This window comes from Biomphalaria glabrata, chromosome 4 (assembly GCF_947242115.1).
Source record: "Biomphalaria glabrata chromosome 4, xgBioGlab47.1, whole genome shotgun sequence".
Taxonomy (NCBI): Eukaryota; Metazoa; Mollusca; class Gastropoda; family Planorbidae; genus Biomphalaria; species Biomphalaria glabrata.
In genome coordinates this window covers 8434122-8452609 of record NC_074714.1, presented here as the reverse complement: position 1 = coordinate 8452609, position 18488 = coordinate 8434122, and the positions used below count along the sequence as shown (strand labels likewise).

Genomic DNA, 18488 nt, shown 5'->3' with positions numbered 1-18488 from the left:
CAATGAACGAGTTTGTCACCTGTTCACAGATAAGCAAAATTTGGAAGTCTAGATTAAGAAGGTGAAGAGAAAACTAGCGCTGGAAGTTTGTATGGATTCACATATAGACAAAACTTCCTAAATTGCATTTTCAGAATTGTGAAGTTTGTTCTATTTCGACTTTGTATTTCTTTGACGTTTTTGAATGATTGAAACAATAAGTTTAATTCTTATTTGTTAACTATCGATCTTTCCGAGATTGTTTAGGACTGCCGCAGATTTGTATCAAATACTATCTAAGTTACAAACGTTCCTTTCAAAATCTTGTCAATTAGTCACTGGTTATGTCTTCGTCTTCTACAAATGTATTTAGGTCAGCGACTTACTAACTTACAGCGGGGGAAAATTTCGTGATTTCGGACTAATAGTTTTGTCCCATTTTATCGCCAATTTGTTTATTAGGTTATTATTATTATTGTATTATTTTTTAAAATGTTGTTCCGCATGAATCAGATGCACGGGTCTTTCCGGTCACATTCGGTCAGTTCACTCAGCAGAAGTATCATTTTTTTTTTATCATGAAATGTTGACGCTTGAAAACAGAAATTATTTTTAAAAGTTATTTTATTATGGGTGTATAACTTCTATGTTTTGCATGATGAAAAAAACAAAACAACAATCGTTTGACTTTTCTATGACGTTGAAATCTAAGTCTCAAATCTCAGTCGCTTGGCTTTAAGATGAATTTATTCAAAAGTGCCAAGATCTAGGCCTTCCGGAATAACGCTAACGCCCCAGTGCTGACCCTAAAGGTTACACGATAGAAAGAGAAGGCCGGGATGGGGGGGGGGGGAGAAAGAAGGTGCCAGAACGTGCTGCGACACCCTCCGCCCTTCCCCGTTCCTTCTGTCTAGCAAACAGTTACACTTGGGAGCCATTCAGACACAACTATTGTGTCCGACACATGGCAATCTCCGTGTCTTGCTCCTTTCATGTTGTTTTCTTTTTTTTTTTCCCTCCTTGTGTGTGCTTGCGTGCGTGTACCTACGTATTAAGTTAGATGTATGAAATAAGTAGGTCACTTAACATTAGTCTGACCTGAACTGAAAGGGGCTGTGCGGGGGCGGGTACTGGTAGCAGACTTGATAAGACCAGGTGTATAAGGCTGAGTTTGATCCCCACAATCCAAAAAAAAAAACACACGATTGAAATAAACATCAGGGCCCTCCGAGGTGGGGCTCGAGGAGTGAAGCGGGAGGAAGTGGTAATCGTGGGTGAAACGAGGAGAGCTCCAGCTGAACATGGTCGTACTGATACATGGAGTCAGATCAACTCCATGGAACTGAATAGACTATCTTTGGTTACACACGGCAATGTGTGGCCAGTACAATGTACATCCTCCTTGCAAATGTTTGAAATCTTCCCTAAAGAGCTGACATTTTTTTGTTTCAAATGTGGATAAAAAGAAGTTGAAGACTTAGCTTCGTACCCTTGGGTCTCTCTGTTGGACACGCCACTGTCAGTACCGCCTTTAATGTAATAGGTGATGTGAGGTAGGGTTAGTTATGGGGTGTCGGGGGGCTGCGGTAGATCACTCACTGTAGCAAGGTTTAAGCTGCTCCCTCATCAAGGTCAAGGTTTTAAAAATCGTTTACATTAAGGTCAATACAAAAAAAGTCACTGGCTTTAAATCTCTCTCATTCTTTCTCTTCCACTCTCTATTCTTACGCACCCCCTCTGTCTCTCTCCTATATATACATAGTTAAATTTCACTCCTTTCTCTCTCTCTCTCTCTCTCTCTCTCTCTCTCTCTCTGTTGTTATCGTTCGTCACTTCCGGTCTTCTGTAACTTGTCTTTCGTTACTCGAATACAATTACTTCCGGTAAAACTCTACTGGAGGGTGGTATAGACGATAAATGACTAAATTGACATTGTTTAATTGACATGGTGATGACAAGGCTGTTGAAAAAAAGGGCGCCTCCCACAAATATATAGAGTACGAGTGCCCCCAAAGCCAACAAACATCTCCCCAACACTTCGTGGTGGTCATAATGATTGTGTTCAGTCCTGTCAAGAAAACGAAATCAATCATTACTTCAATCATCATACTAGTGTGCTTAAACTCTTTTGTTTAAAGAGTGTTTTTAACGTTTTAAATATCTTCTAAATTTAACACCAAAAAAAAAACACTATTTTTTTTTTTTTTTTTGTTTACTTGAACAGATGAACTGATTTACGGTCACACTTAGGTGCATGTGCATGTCGTTCAAACGGACTCATATTGTGGTCACTTTAGCTACCCAACCCCCTTTTTTCAGGTATTCGATTCCTACTCTTGCAATAATGGTCGTAGGTTTGAACCCTTTTTGACATCATCTACAACTGTTCTTCTTTTTCATTCTTATTTCTATGTTGGAGGGTTCCGACGAGTCCCCAGGTCTGACAACTTTCCATGTAGTCCTTGTTCTATAGGAGGGGGTTGGAGCCAGTGTCCTCTTTGGGTCTCTCTATAGTGTACGCAGCCCTGAAGGACACGGTCAGCATCCTCTGGCGACGATCCACAAGGGTAAACCTCACCAGTGTCCATCATTTTTAGCCTCCGGAAAAAGTACTGCGATGTAATAATCTTCCGTTTTTTTAAGTAACATCTGAAATGTATAATAATTAACACACAAACCAAATGCAAACGTCTTCATAGAAAATCACATTTGTTAGAAAATGCTACAAACATCTTTAAAAAGCCAGTGAAGGTTATCTGTTTCTATAAATTCGGCTTATTCGGGGGATACATTTTTAAAAATCTGGCTATTGATTATTCCCGAACTATTTTCTTGCACGAATTTTTTTTTCTCTCTTTCCAACCGAAAGTTGCCGAATGTAGATAAATATGAACAATAATTTATAATAATAAAATACAAGTGGAAACAATTCCGTTAAAAGCTTGAAAAATTCTTATTTTAACGTTTCTTCGGGTTTTGTCTGTGATTGGATGACGTCATGTCATGTGACATTTGTTTTATTCAGATCTATCAAACGGCCGAAAAGATATAAAAAAAAGAATGTGTGAATTGAGTGGGACAGGCATTCTCACAGCACGTGACTTCGTTCAGCCAATAAGGATTAAGACCGCAGCGGATCAACACTTTATTTTTCTCCATAGATTCCAGAAGAATTGACCTCTGACCCTCGGCACCATTTCGGCTTGTGAAGTATGTGCTGGAAGAAAAGGAAAAACGAGACAGGCTTTGGGATAGACTCACATTTTCTGTAAAAAGAAAAAAATAATTTAAAAAATACATATATATATATATATATATAATTTGTGACTGGGAAATCTAGAAGAAATGGAAGAAAGTGTAAATGAGGTTTTCGTAACGGACTTCCGGCATTGTTAATTGGCCGTGTCACGCATGAGGATGGCTTAATGAAGCTTGCTTTTCCAGACATGAATATTGCCTTTTTGTGGATATATATTTTTTGTGTTCTCTCTTGTGTGGATTATTTGTATGCTTTGTTTGTGTTTTATTCGTGGATGGCGAATTCCGAGCTCATCTTTCACTGGACGAGTCTTCCTGACGAGTGCTGATTAGCCGAGTTGAGATAAGACACGGAAAGTGGAGAGGGCTACGTGCCCGTTTAAACGACGCTGACCGTTTCTCCTCGGAAAGCGCCTACTTGAAAGAAGGGTCCTTCTGCAGCCACCACCACCACATTTCTTTATTCGTCTGTCATCCGTGGTAGGCATGGGTTCGAGATTGTTTGAGGATAAGAGGTCCCCCCTCCCTCCAACGACCCTCCTCGTTACAACGAAAATCATTTAGACGCCAAGTTGAAGCGCATTGCAATTTGTCCACTGCATCAGAGATAAACCTTTCAACTGGCCGGCTTCTTGACTAACAGACTGCGGACACTGGACAGATAGCTGGTCCAGATTGGGCTATCTTTGAACCTCCACCATCTGGTGAGCGGGTGAATCGTTTCTATCTCCCGACCCGCTTCTATCACTTGTTAACTCTGAAACAAAGTTTCTTTAAAATCATATCGCCACTCTATTTTAGATGCCAAAGTGCCTAATTAGATCCAGTTTAATTCTCAGTGGAATGATTAAATGACCAAATTGACCATTGGTTTATCTCTCATTTGGTGCTAAAAAAATGTAGGGTACGACTTGCTTTCTAATATTACCAATACCAATTAGTTAATCTCAGCTGGTCATTCTGTGTTTGGTCACTGGATACCCTTTTGGCCGTTTAAGTTAATGGAACTGTAATCAGTATTATGATAATCAAACAGTAAGGAGAGGCGGAGTAGAGTATTGCGCACGACTCCAGCCGATTGCAGAAGGGCCGTAAATCCTGTTTGTTCTTTCCCCTGGATTATCTTTCTTTTGCGACTGGTGACTTTTAACAAGTACCTCAAAATTAGTTTTGTTCTTCATCGGATACATTGACTGGACCTGGCCAGGAGAACTGGCCACAATAACTCCATGGTACAGGTCAGCAGATGGATTTCATTATACTTAAAGTAAGTCACTTTTTTTTTTACATTTCAAATCCTTTTTTTTTATTTTAACATTTACTGAAAATTCGATGACCGAGCAATTGAGCTCATGAGGAATAACCAGAATACCTTGGTTTAGATCTCAATCTATCCTTTAAACATACAAAAACAAACAAAAACAAAAACAGTGCTAATGTATTTTCAAATGTGTCAGCAGTTTAAAGACAGGAAGTGTTATTGCAGATACAAGTTACTCGTTTGTCGAGGTTTGTCAACTCTGAGCTTCCATCTTCCACATTGACATCGTAATGTGTACAATGTCCAACGGTCAAAGCCAACTTTTGCCTAACCTTTAGTACTTTTAACTTTAGAGAACGTCCGTTAGTTTTTATCATTAGTTGTTGTTGTTTTTTTATTTTAATGCATTTTCATCTTTCCTCTTCATTGCGTCATCGTTACGCTCATGTTTGTTGTATTATGACATGTAACAATATAATATGGACCTAAATAATTTTAATTTTAGTTGAGTTTTTACAAAGCTTATATCAAATCACTCTTGTCTGTCTGGTAGAAAACAAAGTTTGAACACGTTATTTCTCCCACACCCAATCTCAGATCAAGTTGAAGCTATGCACAATTATTCATTGGCATAGACAAGACAGGAATCAATTAAAAAAAAACAATTAGTCAATTAATTACTGGTAATTAATTATTTTGTTTGATGCCACCAAGGGAAATTAATCCTTCAGTATTCACAGATATGGATAAATATGTAGGGTTTCGTCCCCTAAGGTAATTGAAACACAATATTTCTCCCAAACCCATTCTCGGATCAAGTTGAAACTTAGAACATTTATTTATTGTGCCTAACAAAACATGAATCAATTGTAAAAAATAATAAAATAATAATTAGTTGTCAATTAGTTATTTGTAATTAATAATTTTGTTAGATATCGAATAATGGAACAAAATCTACATTATTGAGAGATATAGTTGTAAGTGCGGCTTTGTTTGTCATTTTTAAAAGGATTTTTTTTTTAGAGCTAATGTTCTATCGTCTTCATAAAACTCACCGGGCTGTGCTTTGCAGTGTAAACACAGCTTTGGGGGTCTTATATAACGTTCGAAATCGTCGCAAAACAAAACAACCCTCCCATTCCCCCACCCCCACCCCAAAATAAACAAGGCTACAAACACAGTTTGTGTCGAAATACAAACTCAATCAGAACTTTGAATGAACTAAAATATTATGATGTCGGATTTTCACTATCTTTTCTACTTTACGAGATCTAAACGGGACGGACGGACGGACGGACAGACATTTCACACAAAACTAATAGCGTCTTTTCCCCTTTCGGGGGTCGCTAAAAATGTCCAGAATTATATTCTAGTGAAATCTAGTGGATGGAATCTATTTACGTTTTTGTAGTGGTTGTCATTTTAAGTCACTAGAAGAGTTAGTCTCTCTTTGTTTTCAGCCAATCTATTTCACTGATTACAGCCCTCAATGCTCTACAGTAGTATATCAGGTTGTCACTGGCTTTCAATCTAGTGCATAAATATATAGGTTAGGAGAGGTCAAGTCAGGTGAATTTCATTCCTATGGTCATTTGTGAATTGCATGTGCTAATCATCTTTCCCTCGGACTGGATGCAAAACATGGCCACCGTGGGCGTCCGAGAAAAGATAGTCACTTCAAAGAAATTCCGACCTGAGCCCATTATGGCCAATTTATGGGATGGCGGACGTCTGACACACCTGGTACAGGTACAAACTGACCACGGCGGTCAATTTTATGAGATAATCAGCAGTCTGGAGTCTCGCAGACCTGTCCGACCAGGAATTCCGTCAGTCGAAACGAGGAAGGGAAAGCAGAGGCGCATCTTGGCCTCAAAACGTCAATTTATGGGGCACTTTTTAAACCTAGAACAGACAGATGGGAGTGGCTTACAAAGAAAGAAAAATCGCCAGACGTTGAAGGAGCGTTAATAAGGGTTATTTGGACTTTGTTTCTCTGACAGTAGCCGAATATTAATGCCTACATTTTGAAATAGTGATTGGGTTTTCCCGATGTTATTTTTAGATATCTCGTTATCTTTACTGGTGAATGATGGGAATAGAAAAAAAATGAGTTTAAATTGTTAAGGGTAAAATTGTATTTCAAACAACAAAAAGACAACACTTTTTATGCCCCGAAGATGTAGAGGTGAACTGTATATAATTTGTTTTCGGAATATTTGATTGGGACATGCAGTAGCCAGACTAACATTTGAGATGGGGAAAGGTGGAGGGGGGGGGGGGGGGTCATGTAGTTGTAAAAAAATGAATCAATGGAATCGGCTGTCACGTGTTAGAATCTGGAAACACTCAGATGGTCCAATAGATTGAATTTATTGGCGGTTCGCCCGCATACAGACAATCCGTGGAAGCCAATATTTTAACTGGGAAAAACTAAGTCATTTGTAATCCACTTGTACCAGTGAGTCACTTTTTTTTTGTTTAAGCGTGGATGGTAGAAGGATGGTCCGCGGAGATTTCAGCAAGAGATGAGCGGAAGGCGAGGGCTGGTCAAAGAGAAACGGGGAATGATAGTGAAATGTGTAGTTCTAAAAGATAGAAGATTTGATCATGGACAATAAGTTTGATTGGTTCAAAGCAAGGATGACATCTTCATACGTATATTCGTGTGATTGCTAATTTTAAAAAGTGTATGACATTGTGTCTGGTTACAGTTATGTTGTGTTCGTATTCATTGTCTGACCCAGTGATAGGTGTTATTTTTTAAACTATAAAAATTCACTTTTTAAATGTGAGGAAATTTAAAAAAAAACAAAAAACAATTCCTGCTACAGCACCTTACAGTGTAGTTTCATTAATTAATATGATCCAGAATAGGGACTATGTGGAGAAAACAAAATGTATTGCTAATTGCTTTGGTTCAGGGAGTGTTTGGATCAGTTGCGTTTTGTTGTTGTTATTATGTGCAAACCTCTTAGTACCCATCACTTTGTGCATTAGTTGTTCTTACTCATTCTACGTTTAGTAGGTCTGCTATTAGCTACACAATTGTTGTTTTGTTGTTTTTTTATAACAAACTTTAATATTATAATGGGCAAGCTATAGAGTGAAGGTGGAAATCATTAAAAAGTATAAAATATCAATAAACAATGAGAAAGATTAACAGGGGCGTAGCAAGAAATTTGCCATCATTTGGGGGCCCAGGGGGGTTTGACCTCTTTGACGGACTCTGCATTTTGTGAAATATTTAATATTCAATGTAAAAAAAAATCATTTCGGGCCCCACTCAAGTAGGGCCCGTGGGGGATTTTCAAATTCTCCCCCTCCCCCACCATAGCCACGCCACTGGAGATGAAAGAAAGAAATCCTACCAGCTGGGGAGTGCAAGGCAATGTTACAAGGGCGATCTGTTTACAAGTCTTCCAGTTCTTCCTTTCTGGCCTCGACCCTTGCACTATTCGCTTTTTGTTTAGGTACGCTACTTTGGTTGCCCTCCATCACAGACCAGTTTATCACTTGGGAGTCTTTAGTGTTCTTCCCTTCGCTTAGTTTTTTTTTTATCCCTTTAAAATTAGCCCTCGATTTGCAGCTCCAGTTCTGAGTTTATTTTCTTTCCCGAGGAGGTGCGAGATTTCTTATCTGAAGCTAAAATCGGAAACCTTTTAAGCTCTCGTATGGGTTTTGGACCGCAAATAGCTCAAGAGAAATGCAGTCTAGCCTCTGTTTTTTGTCTCCCTTGTATTTACTAAAGCTCTCCCATCCAGTCCACCTCGATAAGTGGCAGCGCTATCGTAAATCATTCTTTTTGTCCAGTAAATGACCAATTAGTTATCTGAATGTACAATCGTATAAGGAAAGCTGTATTTTATTTGGGCGGCAGACGGCCGCTGGCTTTATCGCGTTAGTCACTAAATTGATATTTGGTTCTGTCTAGCTAGATGTAACGTTTGATGACGTGCCGGCTGGGCTGTGTCTGGACAAGACATTGTGTAAGGGCGAATACCGAGATTGAACAGGCTTTCTTGATGAGGCTCCATTGGTCACTAGAGCTAGTGGATTTCGAAATATTTTTAGTGTTCTATGATGTAATTGTTACTGTTTAGACATCTACGAAGATAAATATAAGTGTTATGTATGCTTTTGTTTGCCTAAGATTATAACATCACAGTTGAAGTAAGGCCTTGTAATTAAGACTGTGCTAGTGTGACAGACTGACAGACACAAATCTTAATTATTAAAGATAGACTAGTATATTCTATAGTTTAACAAGTCTACTCTATACTGAGGCCAAAGTGAAAAAAACCGGGACCAAGCAAGCGATGGTCAGCTGGTACAGACGTCTTAGTTTAACCCAACTCCGCGAGTGCCGTTCTGTGGGTGTAGCGACTCACCGAGGATTCTTCGAGTGTTCTAGGCCTAGTGCGGTCTTTGATGCTGGGAGCATTTCACGTTGTGTGGAATCTACCTGTCATTTCCCCCCAGGCCATCAGCTGGGAGCCGCCGAGCCTCAGTTCGAGTTGAATTCAGGTATAAAAAAAATATAGAAAAGGAGGTTTTAGAAACAGGCGGGGGGGGGGGGAATAGAGGGGCGGGTGAGGGGAACAGATGGAAGAGCTGAGTGGAGAGACTGAAAGATGTTTTAAAGAAATGTTGGAAAGGGGAGGAATAAACTAGGGAGGAGGATGCCCTGTGGGCGCCTACACTTCTAGCCTGAGCCAGGTGTACGCAGGTAATGAGTCTCGACCAGTAGGTGAGCCTTCTACGTTGCTTACAAACTGTTGTCTGGGCTAACTAGGAGCTAAATGGACAACTAGCTAGCCTTTCAACTGGACCCTGGCTGTCGAGAATGTCAGCCTGTTTTCTTTGTCTGTTACAGACTTCACCCAAACCGTACACTGCACTACTTCTGTACTTGTATACAGACTTAACTCCAAGCGTACACTGCACCATTTCTGTACTCGTATACAGACTAAACTCAAAGCGTACACTGCACTATTTCTGCACTTGTATATAGACTTAACCCAAAGCGTACACAGCACTTTTATGCATGCCAGCTTGTGTGCTCTTATCAGTCCTCTCTGTCTCTTACTCATCCATTAAATCACTTTTACCTGTTCTTGTATTTATTTTAAACCCTTTATAATATATATCCTAGACTTAGGGTGATGCTAGTGGGTTGATTCAACATCTAAGATAATGAATTGGCTGTACGATAATGTTAATAAGCCAAAGTGTAAACCATCATTATACTATCTAAGAAATCTTAGTGTGAGCAGTAATCATCCTTAATATATAAAACACATCTCAATGCTGACATTTCTGTCATATCAAGAAGCATCATTGCAGTTCCCAATATTTTAAAGCAGTTCCGTGTCTACAAATGTGCTCGCAGTATTGTTTATGTTGGCTGATAGCTGTAGATATGAGTCCAGTGCTGTACACAGACTGCACGAGGGAATGTCGAGCTAGTTAAGTGGAGAGTTACAGCGCCAAGAAACCGCAGGGGCTGTGGACTATTTCATACAAAAATCGGACTATCTTTCTTTTTTAACTCGCCTTTAACCTAAAGAATGTTCTTTTAACAGATTTATAAAACCTTTTTCCTATAAGGTAGCTGTATCCGAAACCCAGACCATTCTTCAGGACAGAAGACTAAAAAGTAGAGTAGCTATAATACATAAAACACTAAACCAAAACAAAACCTAATGATATACTCAGAAAGACACAAAGATGGAAGCATATTTCTTATTCCATACGCTAGAACAAATTCATACAAGTGCTCTCTCTCTCTTTCTTAATGCCATTAGAGAATGGGTTGTCTGAATCAGCCAGGAAAACCAACGACTTAGCAGAGTCATTGATTAACATTGCATGACTAGATGACACCTGAAATGCGTTGGACGTAATTATTTTCTGTTCTGAAGTAACGTCTGTAATCTAAAGCAGTGATGCCCAAAGTACGGCCCGCGGGCCAGATCGACGTGAGTCCATCCTGCCCACCGAAATGTCGGCACAAAGTGTTGAAAATCCCCGCTTTTTCCAAAAAAAATGTAAAAATTTATCTTTACTTACGTTAGGGGCTTAGGGCCCTCAACATATTTGTATTATAAAGAAAGTGTGGCTATTTAAAGAAAAATAACAACATATAAACGACATTATGAAACAAATATGAAGGCATTCTTGGTTTGAGCCGCCAATAAAAGATTGTTAAAATAAGCCTAGAAATAGGAGGATTGATGAGTATATTTACCAAACAAAATGACTCCGTTGTAAAGCTAGCTACAATGTTGCTGATATTTTAAGTAGAGAAATTAAGCCATCTTCTGACTCGGGGAAAAAAAGATACATTTCAAATATCCCATTAATTAATGACGCACAGGATCTACGGGTTTCAGGTCAATATCGTTTTTGTAGACCTACGTTTTCGTTCATGTGGCCCGAGACACGAGTGTCGGAAATAAAAATGGCCCGCTGGTCGAATTAGGTTGGGCATCACTGATCTAAAGGATAAGATGCCCTTTCCCTTTAAAACAAGGTAACATTATAACCCCCCCCCCCCCCCATTTTTTTTCTATCCCTTTACATTTTCTCAACACGTTGCACAGTTAAAACATTAGAAATAAAAGAAATAAATCAATGAACCGTGACACGTTTTTATCGTGACCAGGGTCCAAACATGTTTTTTTTTTTATCCTTCGGTCCATCACTGACAATCTTCTCCAACACTTTGGCCATGTTCTTCTTTATCAAGTGTTAAAAAGCCTTTAAGTAAATGCAGTATTGAAAGTATTCACCGACCTATATAATTGTCTACTTAGCTCTACAAAACCGTCCAGGATTTTCGGGAATTTCCATAGAATTCGACTTCATTGTTGTTGATGTTCTTTTCGCCATCACAAGGTGATATTTTTATAACGGCTTAATCTCCCATTAATAAAACTACAATAACGATCCAGGGAAAGAATAGTTGCTCCTTTCACCCGGGGCTCAGCGGGTTCCTTTTTGGTTAATTAACCTAATCCCATTAGTGTAACAGGCCGCGGGACGAGAGGAATGCGATTTTCACCTTTTTTTTTTTGTTTGAAAGGCCCTCGCACTCTCCTCGTGTGTTTATATATATCGCCTTTGAAATCTCCCCGTTTTCACGCCAACAGAGGAGACAGGGGTAGGTGAGGGTATGCTGCTGAGCAGGCACGGTGCAGTGGCGTGGGGAAGGTAGAATGAACCATTTGTCTAGTTAATGTGTACCTTGGCTAACCAGCAGAGAGAGACGGGAGAAATTGCCCCCCATTTACGTTTGAGACGATCGTTTTTCCGTTCCATGGTTTAGACTTTGATAAAATGATGGCTTTTGTCTGTGTAATCACAATAACGAATTCAAGTCTTATTACAGAAAAACAAAAACAAAAAGTCAATTAACTTGCTTGGTTTCTATGTAAAACAAAAAAAATAATTCTGTATGCATTTTTTTTCGACACAAATCGATGTCGTTGAAGACTTTGACACACGCCAATGACATTATGAGTTTATTTCACTCTGTACGTTTGCTGATTTATTTCTACAGTGATGGCCAGCCTTTTCCGGCTGACTGGCCACCACACATTTGTTACGTGAATGTGACCGGGGGTGTATCATTTCTAAAGGTCAGCGAGTCCAATGCCAAAAAGGGGCCGTGCAACACCGCGTAACGTGCCGGATATGGCTTGCGGGTCGTGGCATGGGCAACACAATTTATAACATTGAATTATACATTTGTCTTTTTTTTTAAATCACACTACCCTTTAAATTTTATACACTTTTTTTTCTGCTATTCTGAATTATTATGTGAATCATTATTAGCGATTCGTATCTGACTTGATTGTAATTTGTTTGTGTTGAGGTGACTCTCGTTGACTCAGCAATAAATTGCAATCTTCTATCTCTACTATCTCCTGGCTCTACAAGATTAATTACTCAGATCCCTCGGGGTGAACATCTCAGATTAAGCTCTCGCTTTCCCCTCCTGCTGTCTTACACAGTAAGTCTTAATGTATAATCCCGCTATTAATTACTAGTGCTGGTGTGTGTGTGTGCGCGCGCGCTAGTGTGTGTGTGTGTGTGTGTGACGCCGCATACCTGGCTATGAAATGTAAAGATAAGCGTGTTTTGGAAAGAAAAAAAAACAACTACTGGTGGCATTTTGTCTGTCTGTTGGTCTGTTTGGTAGTAGTGAATAATGAAAGAAGTATGTTTCTCTATGTTCAATGGTACACATCTGAAGTCATTAAAGGAAAAAAAAAAGAAAGGGTATTTCCAAAAATGCATTTTGCTCAGTTAAGATTTGATTATTGTTATTGACCGAGGCTAGCGATTGAGGGCCCCATATAGACACTGAGAAGGTGCGGTGGCTGAGTGGGATTTTTTATAGTAGGATCTAAAGGGCGCCTTTGAATTCACCCAGCTCCAATGGGTATCTGACATTAATAGGTGAAAATTAAATGCTGTTGGTCGTTGTGCTGGCCACATCACACCCTCATTAACCGTGAGTCACATAAACAGAAACAGATGACCTTTGCATCATAGAACGCATGGTCGGAAAGGGGAACTTTACTAAAGACATCAAAACAGACTATATTTAATTATTCCCCATTTACCATATTATATGCTCTGTGCTAAGGCAACTTACATTTGGCAGTTGTATTTTTTGTTCAATTCTGTTAGAAAACGTCTCACAAATACAGCAGCTGATGATTCCCAGGAACCAACTTTTGAGAATCATTGTGCTTTATTAACTTTACATTAAGGCGTGTATTTCAAACATTTCCACGTTATAACTTTGTTATAACACATGATTCTTTCTTTTTTTTTTAAGTTGTGATTTTGTAAACTTCAAGATTGTCATTTATATTCCACCAGGTATTAGCGAAAATGGACGGTTGCCTGGTCGTGCGGTATGCGCTCGTTCGGACGTCTCGATGGTCCCGGGTTCATACCCTGCCCGTTGCCATCCCCCTTCATCCTGCCGGGGAAGGTGTAGGACAAGGAAGTAGATTCTCTTCAACTCTGAAGGAACATCCGAAACATTTTACAAACATTTTACAAACAAACATTTTACAATGGAGTATTCAATCTGACGACTAAAGTGTCTACCAGTCAGAATTGTTAAGCACCACCTCCCCTCCTTCTGTTACTTCTGACACCAGATGTTGTCATTTAGAATCTAGACAGTTGTTGAAGACGACTATGGTTCATCTCAAAGTACTTCTTTTGGCTGTAGAGCCCTAAGCACAAAGATCATACTTCGAGTTATGCCAACTAGTCTAAAAATTGTAGACCACAAGAGTTATACCTGTATTATAAAATAGTTGTACTATAAATAATACGATTTTCTTATATTTAACTAGACCCAGTCCAGTTTTAAACCACAAATTTGGGGATTCACACTCTAAAAATAAATCAGAGTAATCTGCTCTTTGTTTACACTGCGATTTTTTAAAGATCCCGTTTACGTTCTTTAAAAAAAAACTCAGCAAGAAGGAAAAAAGAAGAGAAATGGATGTAGAAAATGTGGCGGCGATATAATGAAAGCTCAAGAAAGATGTAAGAAAATTAAAATTGGAAGATTTCGTAGAGATTTTGTAATAAATAGACTAAATGAACGATGTGAGGAAACGCCATGTTGAAAGATCACTGTTGCCAACTTTGTAAAAATATAAATTTCTTTTTGCGACAAGCAATAGAGCTTACAAGTTGGTTTTTTCGACCTGAAGATTGAACAACAATTAATATTTGGTTTATTACAATACTTCGCTTAGCAACACTTTGGTATTGTTTCCACCGAATACACCAAAAAGTTTGATTTCTTATTTTCACATGATTTAAATTCATATATAAAGAACTCACTCCCCATTGATCTCAGACAGACAACATGCTACACTACTTTCAAGAAGAACATTAAGACATACCTGTTTAAAACTTTTTTTCGATTAGTTTGCCATTTTAGTTCTTACAGCGCCTTGAGCCTACATTTTGTTTATTAACAGCGCTTTATAATAAAATTATTATTATTATATATATAAAATATCTTAAAATAATGAGATTATTCTCGCCGCGATCTCGCGTGCTGTTAGAAATGTAACACATAATGTATAAACTGACGTCTGCCTTTGGCATTTGCCCCTGTCAGAATCTGGGCTCGATTGCCTCTAGTTGAATAGGGCATGAATCCCAGCTAGTACACAGTCCAGATCCGTTTCTTGTCCGGAGGGCCCCCATTGTGCCTACACCCCTGATGTTGTACATTGAGCAGCGTGTCAGTGTAAACAATACACGATTAGCACACACTAGCACCACATGCGAACAACAGTGGGAGGATGCAGTCATACACACGCGCTCAGTCTCACACACACACACACACACACACTCAGTCTCACATACTCACCCACTCACTCTCATAAACACACACACATATTGGGTACTCTTATAGAAACCTCATGAAGATACTCACAACCAACTGTTTATTTGGAAACACGTGAAGCCATAAGGGAGAAGGTAGGTGAGGGACTTAGGTAAGTAAAGAGAGGTGAGGGTTAGCACGTTTGTGGGGGAGGGGGTCGCCTCTTCAACTTTATACACCACCCAAGATCTCCGAGAGGACCCTGCAGCACAACCCGATCCAAGTAATATACCCACGCACGCGCAGCACCTGCCTTTCTCTTAAGGTACAGATCTCGTCCCGTCCTACCTGGGGCTCAAGATACGTCACTCTGGCTGCCAAAAGATGAAAGGCTCTCAAAAATTTCTTCCCCTTTATTTAAAGTGTACGCCATTTATCGACGCTTGTATTTATCTTCATGATAACTTGCACTCTATCCATCACAGTTATCGCCCTCCATTTTCTTGGCCTCGTCATGTGACTACCGCGAGTAGTTGGGTCTTTTTGTAGTTAGAAGAAAACACTTGGAAGAATAGGTAAATAGTTAATGTACCGGCGCGATAAAGTTTGTGTTTAGAATATTCGATATCAATGTGTGTGATATGTAGTGTGTGTATCATCTTCATCTTCCACATACGATAAGCCATATTTAACGTGTTCAATTTGATAGAATGCCAAGAAAAAAGCCCTTAGCTTTCAAGCCTATTTTTTTCGGAAGATTAGATATTTTGCGTGTGTGTGTGTTTCAAGAAAGCTGTAATTGTTAGTTCAATAGAAACAGCGCAAAGTCCCGTGCTTACACAAATTATTAGAGATCGCCACAATACATTGTATGATTTATTTATGTATTTGAGCGTGGGAAAGTTCACCTTGCAATGCAGCCAGACTGTGATAACCTGATAGGTACAACTCTTGTCCTTTAATAGTATGTTCCCGTGTTGGTCTGCAAGCTACATTAATCTTTCATACACTCGTATGTACAGGCGCAGACACATACACACGATATGTTTACGTCGTCAAGATGTATTACGCAAGCCTGCGGCTACGTAGCAGGAGTAGCTCTCCATTCTCTCGTGAAGTGAGAACAGAGACATTAAGAGGCACATTCGTTGCCGTTGCTTTGAGACTCGCTGTAAGAAGCACATTCCTCGCCGTTGCTTTGAGACTCGCTGTAAGAAGCACATTCCTCGCCGTTGCTTTGAGACTCGCTGTAAGAAGCACATTCCTCGCCGTTGCTTTGAGACTCGCTGTAAGAAGCACATTCCTCGCCGTTGCTTTGAGACTCGCTGTAAGAAGCACATTCCTCGCCGTTGCTTTGAGACTCGCTGTAAGAAGCACATTCCTCGCCGTTGCTTTGAGACTCGCTGTAAGAAGCACATTCCTCGCCGTTGCTTTGAGACTCGCTGTAAGAAGCACATTCCTCGCCGTTGCTTTGAGACTCGCTGTAAGAAGCACATTCCTCGCCGTTGCTTTGAGACTCGCTGTAAGAAGCACATTCCTCGCCGTTGCTTTGAGACTCGCTGTAAGAAGCACATTCCTCGCCGTTGCTTTGAGACTCGCTGTAAGAAGCACATTCCTCGCCGTTGCTTTGAGACTCGCTGTAAGAAGCACATTCCTCGCCGTTGCTTTGAGACTCGCTGTAAGAAGCACATTCCTCGCCGTTGCTTTGAGACTCGCTGTAAGAAGCACATTCCTCGCCGTTGCTTTGAGACTCGCTGTAAGAGGCACATTCGTTGCCGTTTCTTTGAGACTCGCTGTAAGAGGCACATTCGTTGCCGTTGCTTTGAGACTCGCTGTAAGAAGCACATTCCTCGCCGTTGCTTTGAGACTCGCTGTAAGAAGCACATTCCTCGCCGTTGCTTTGAGACTCGCTGTAAGAAGCACATTCCTCGCCGTTGCTTTGAGACTCGCTGTAAGAAGCACATTCCTCGCCGTTGCTTTGAGACTCGCTGTAAGAAGCACATTCCTCGCCGTTGCTTTGAGACTCGCTGTAAGAAGCACATTCCTGGCCGTTGCTTTGAGACTCGCTGTAAGAAGCACATTCCTCGCCGTTGCTTTGAGACTCGCTGTAAGAGGCACATTCCTCGCCGTTGCTTTGAGACTCGCTGTAAGAAGCACATTCCTCGCCGTTGCTTTGAGACTCGCTGTAAGAAGCACATTCCTCGCCGTTGCTTTGAGACTCGCTGTAAGAGGCACATTCCTGGCCGTTGCTTTTAGACTCCTTGTAAGAAACATATTCGTTGCCTGTGCTTTGAGACTCACTGATGCTATTAAATACATTGTTATTATGTCCTTTTAACGAGACACGAGATTGGTGATGAACAAAAATATATATACATTTTAAGAATTCAGTGGTAGGGCTCGGGAAGGGACTTACTGATAAAAAAACAGCAAAAACATTGAGACACATTGGGATATATAAACTCAAACGTAAGATTAATTTGATGTAAAACTTTGGCCTGTCCTTGTACACTTTTTTTGTAGCGTTTGTCTAGTAAAGTCCATCATGCCAACTCCAGTACACACTTGTACAAGTTCCAGTCTCTCTGTACCAACACATCTCTCACACACAGACACACACATCTCTCACACAGACACACTCATTCTTTTCCTCCGTCGTGCTCACCACGCAGTCAGAAGATAAAGCAGACTTCAGGTACCAGGTTATCGTGTTCCGTCCACTTGCCAGGTAGTAACACAACTTAAAAACAAAATTCTTGACAAAAAAAAAAAAAAAAAAAAGACTTTTTTAAAAGTCACGTTTTGTATTTTAAAAATTTTTCTACAGTGGTTCTCAAGGATTTTTGTGACCATACCCCGCCATGTTATAAGTCTGCTAAACAAATGAACACTCTACGTGTGCTTCCCATATTGACAATACAAACATCAGTGAATGTCGTGATTAGTTTAATCTTACCAGGTTAGGAGCAGGATTAAGGTTAATTTAATGGCAACATCTAGAGAAAATGTAAGAGTTAGCGGATTAATCAGATAGACAGGGACATTAATCAGATAGAAAGGTACATCAATCAGATAGATAGGAACATTAATCAGATAGAGAGGTACATCAATCAGATAGATAGGAACATTAATCAGATAGAGAGGTACATCAATCAGATAGATAGGAACATTAATCAGATATAGACATCAATCAGATATGGACATCAATCAGATAGATAGGGACATTTATCAGATAGAGAGGGACATCAATCAGATAGAGAGGGGCATCAATCAGATAGATAGGGACATTAATCTGATAGATAGGGATATTAATCAGCGTAGAGTGTAGATTTTATTAAACATTTTTTTTATTATTATTAAATTGGTTGCTAAGTAGCAAGGTAATCCTAGAGAAAGTAAAATGTGTCATGGTCACATGACTTCCTCCTTAGCCGTTGTCCACAGAAACAGATGACCTTGTCTCCACTTGGCCCATAGATCACACCTGAAACATTGTTTGTACTTACCTATATTTGGTGATAGATTATTGTTCCTACTCTAGGTATACCATAATATAGTAAAAGTATTTCTAGTTAATATTGATTTAACAATCTTAAAACAAGTCTAAACACTTCC

At 39.7% G+C, this 18488-nt stretch overlaps 1 protein-coding gene across 4 annotated transcripts in view; it reads left to right on the top strand.

Moving 5' to 3' along the window:
- Positions 1-18488, top strand: part of LOC106062824 (E3 ubiquitin-protein ligase PDZRN3-like) — a 211580-nt gene that overhangs the window by 73128 nt on the left and 119964 nt on the right. The window contains exon 2 of one of the 4 annotated variants that reach the window (XM_056025578.1): positions 3141-4504. The exons of 1 other annotated variant lie outside the window; for it this stretch is intronic. In XM_056025578.1, the coding sequence (XP_055881553.1) occupies positions 4484-4504 (21 nt within the window). In that variant the 5' untranslated portion in view covers positions 3141-4483. Of the gene's footprint in view, positions 1-2848; positions 4505-18488 lie in introns of all 4 variants that reach the window. 2 more of the 4 variants (XM_056025576.1, XM_056025577.1) reach the window with 2 other exon arrangements.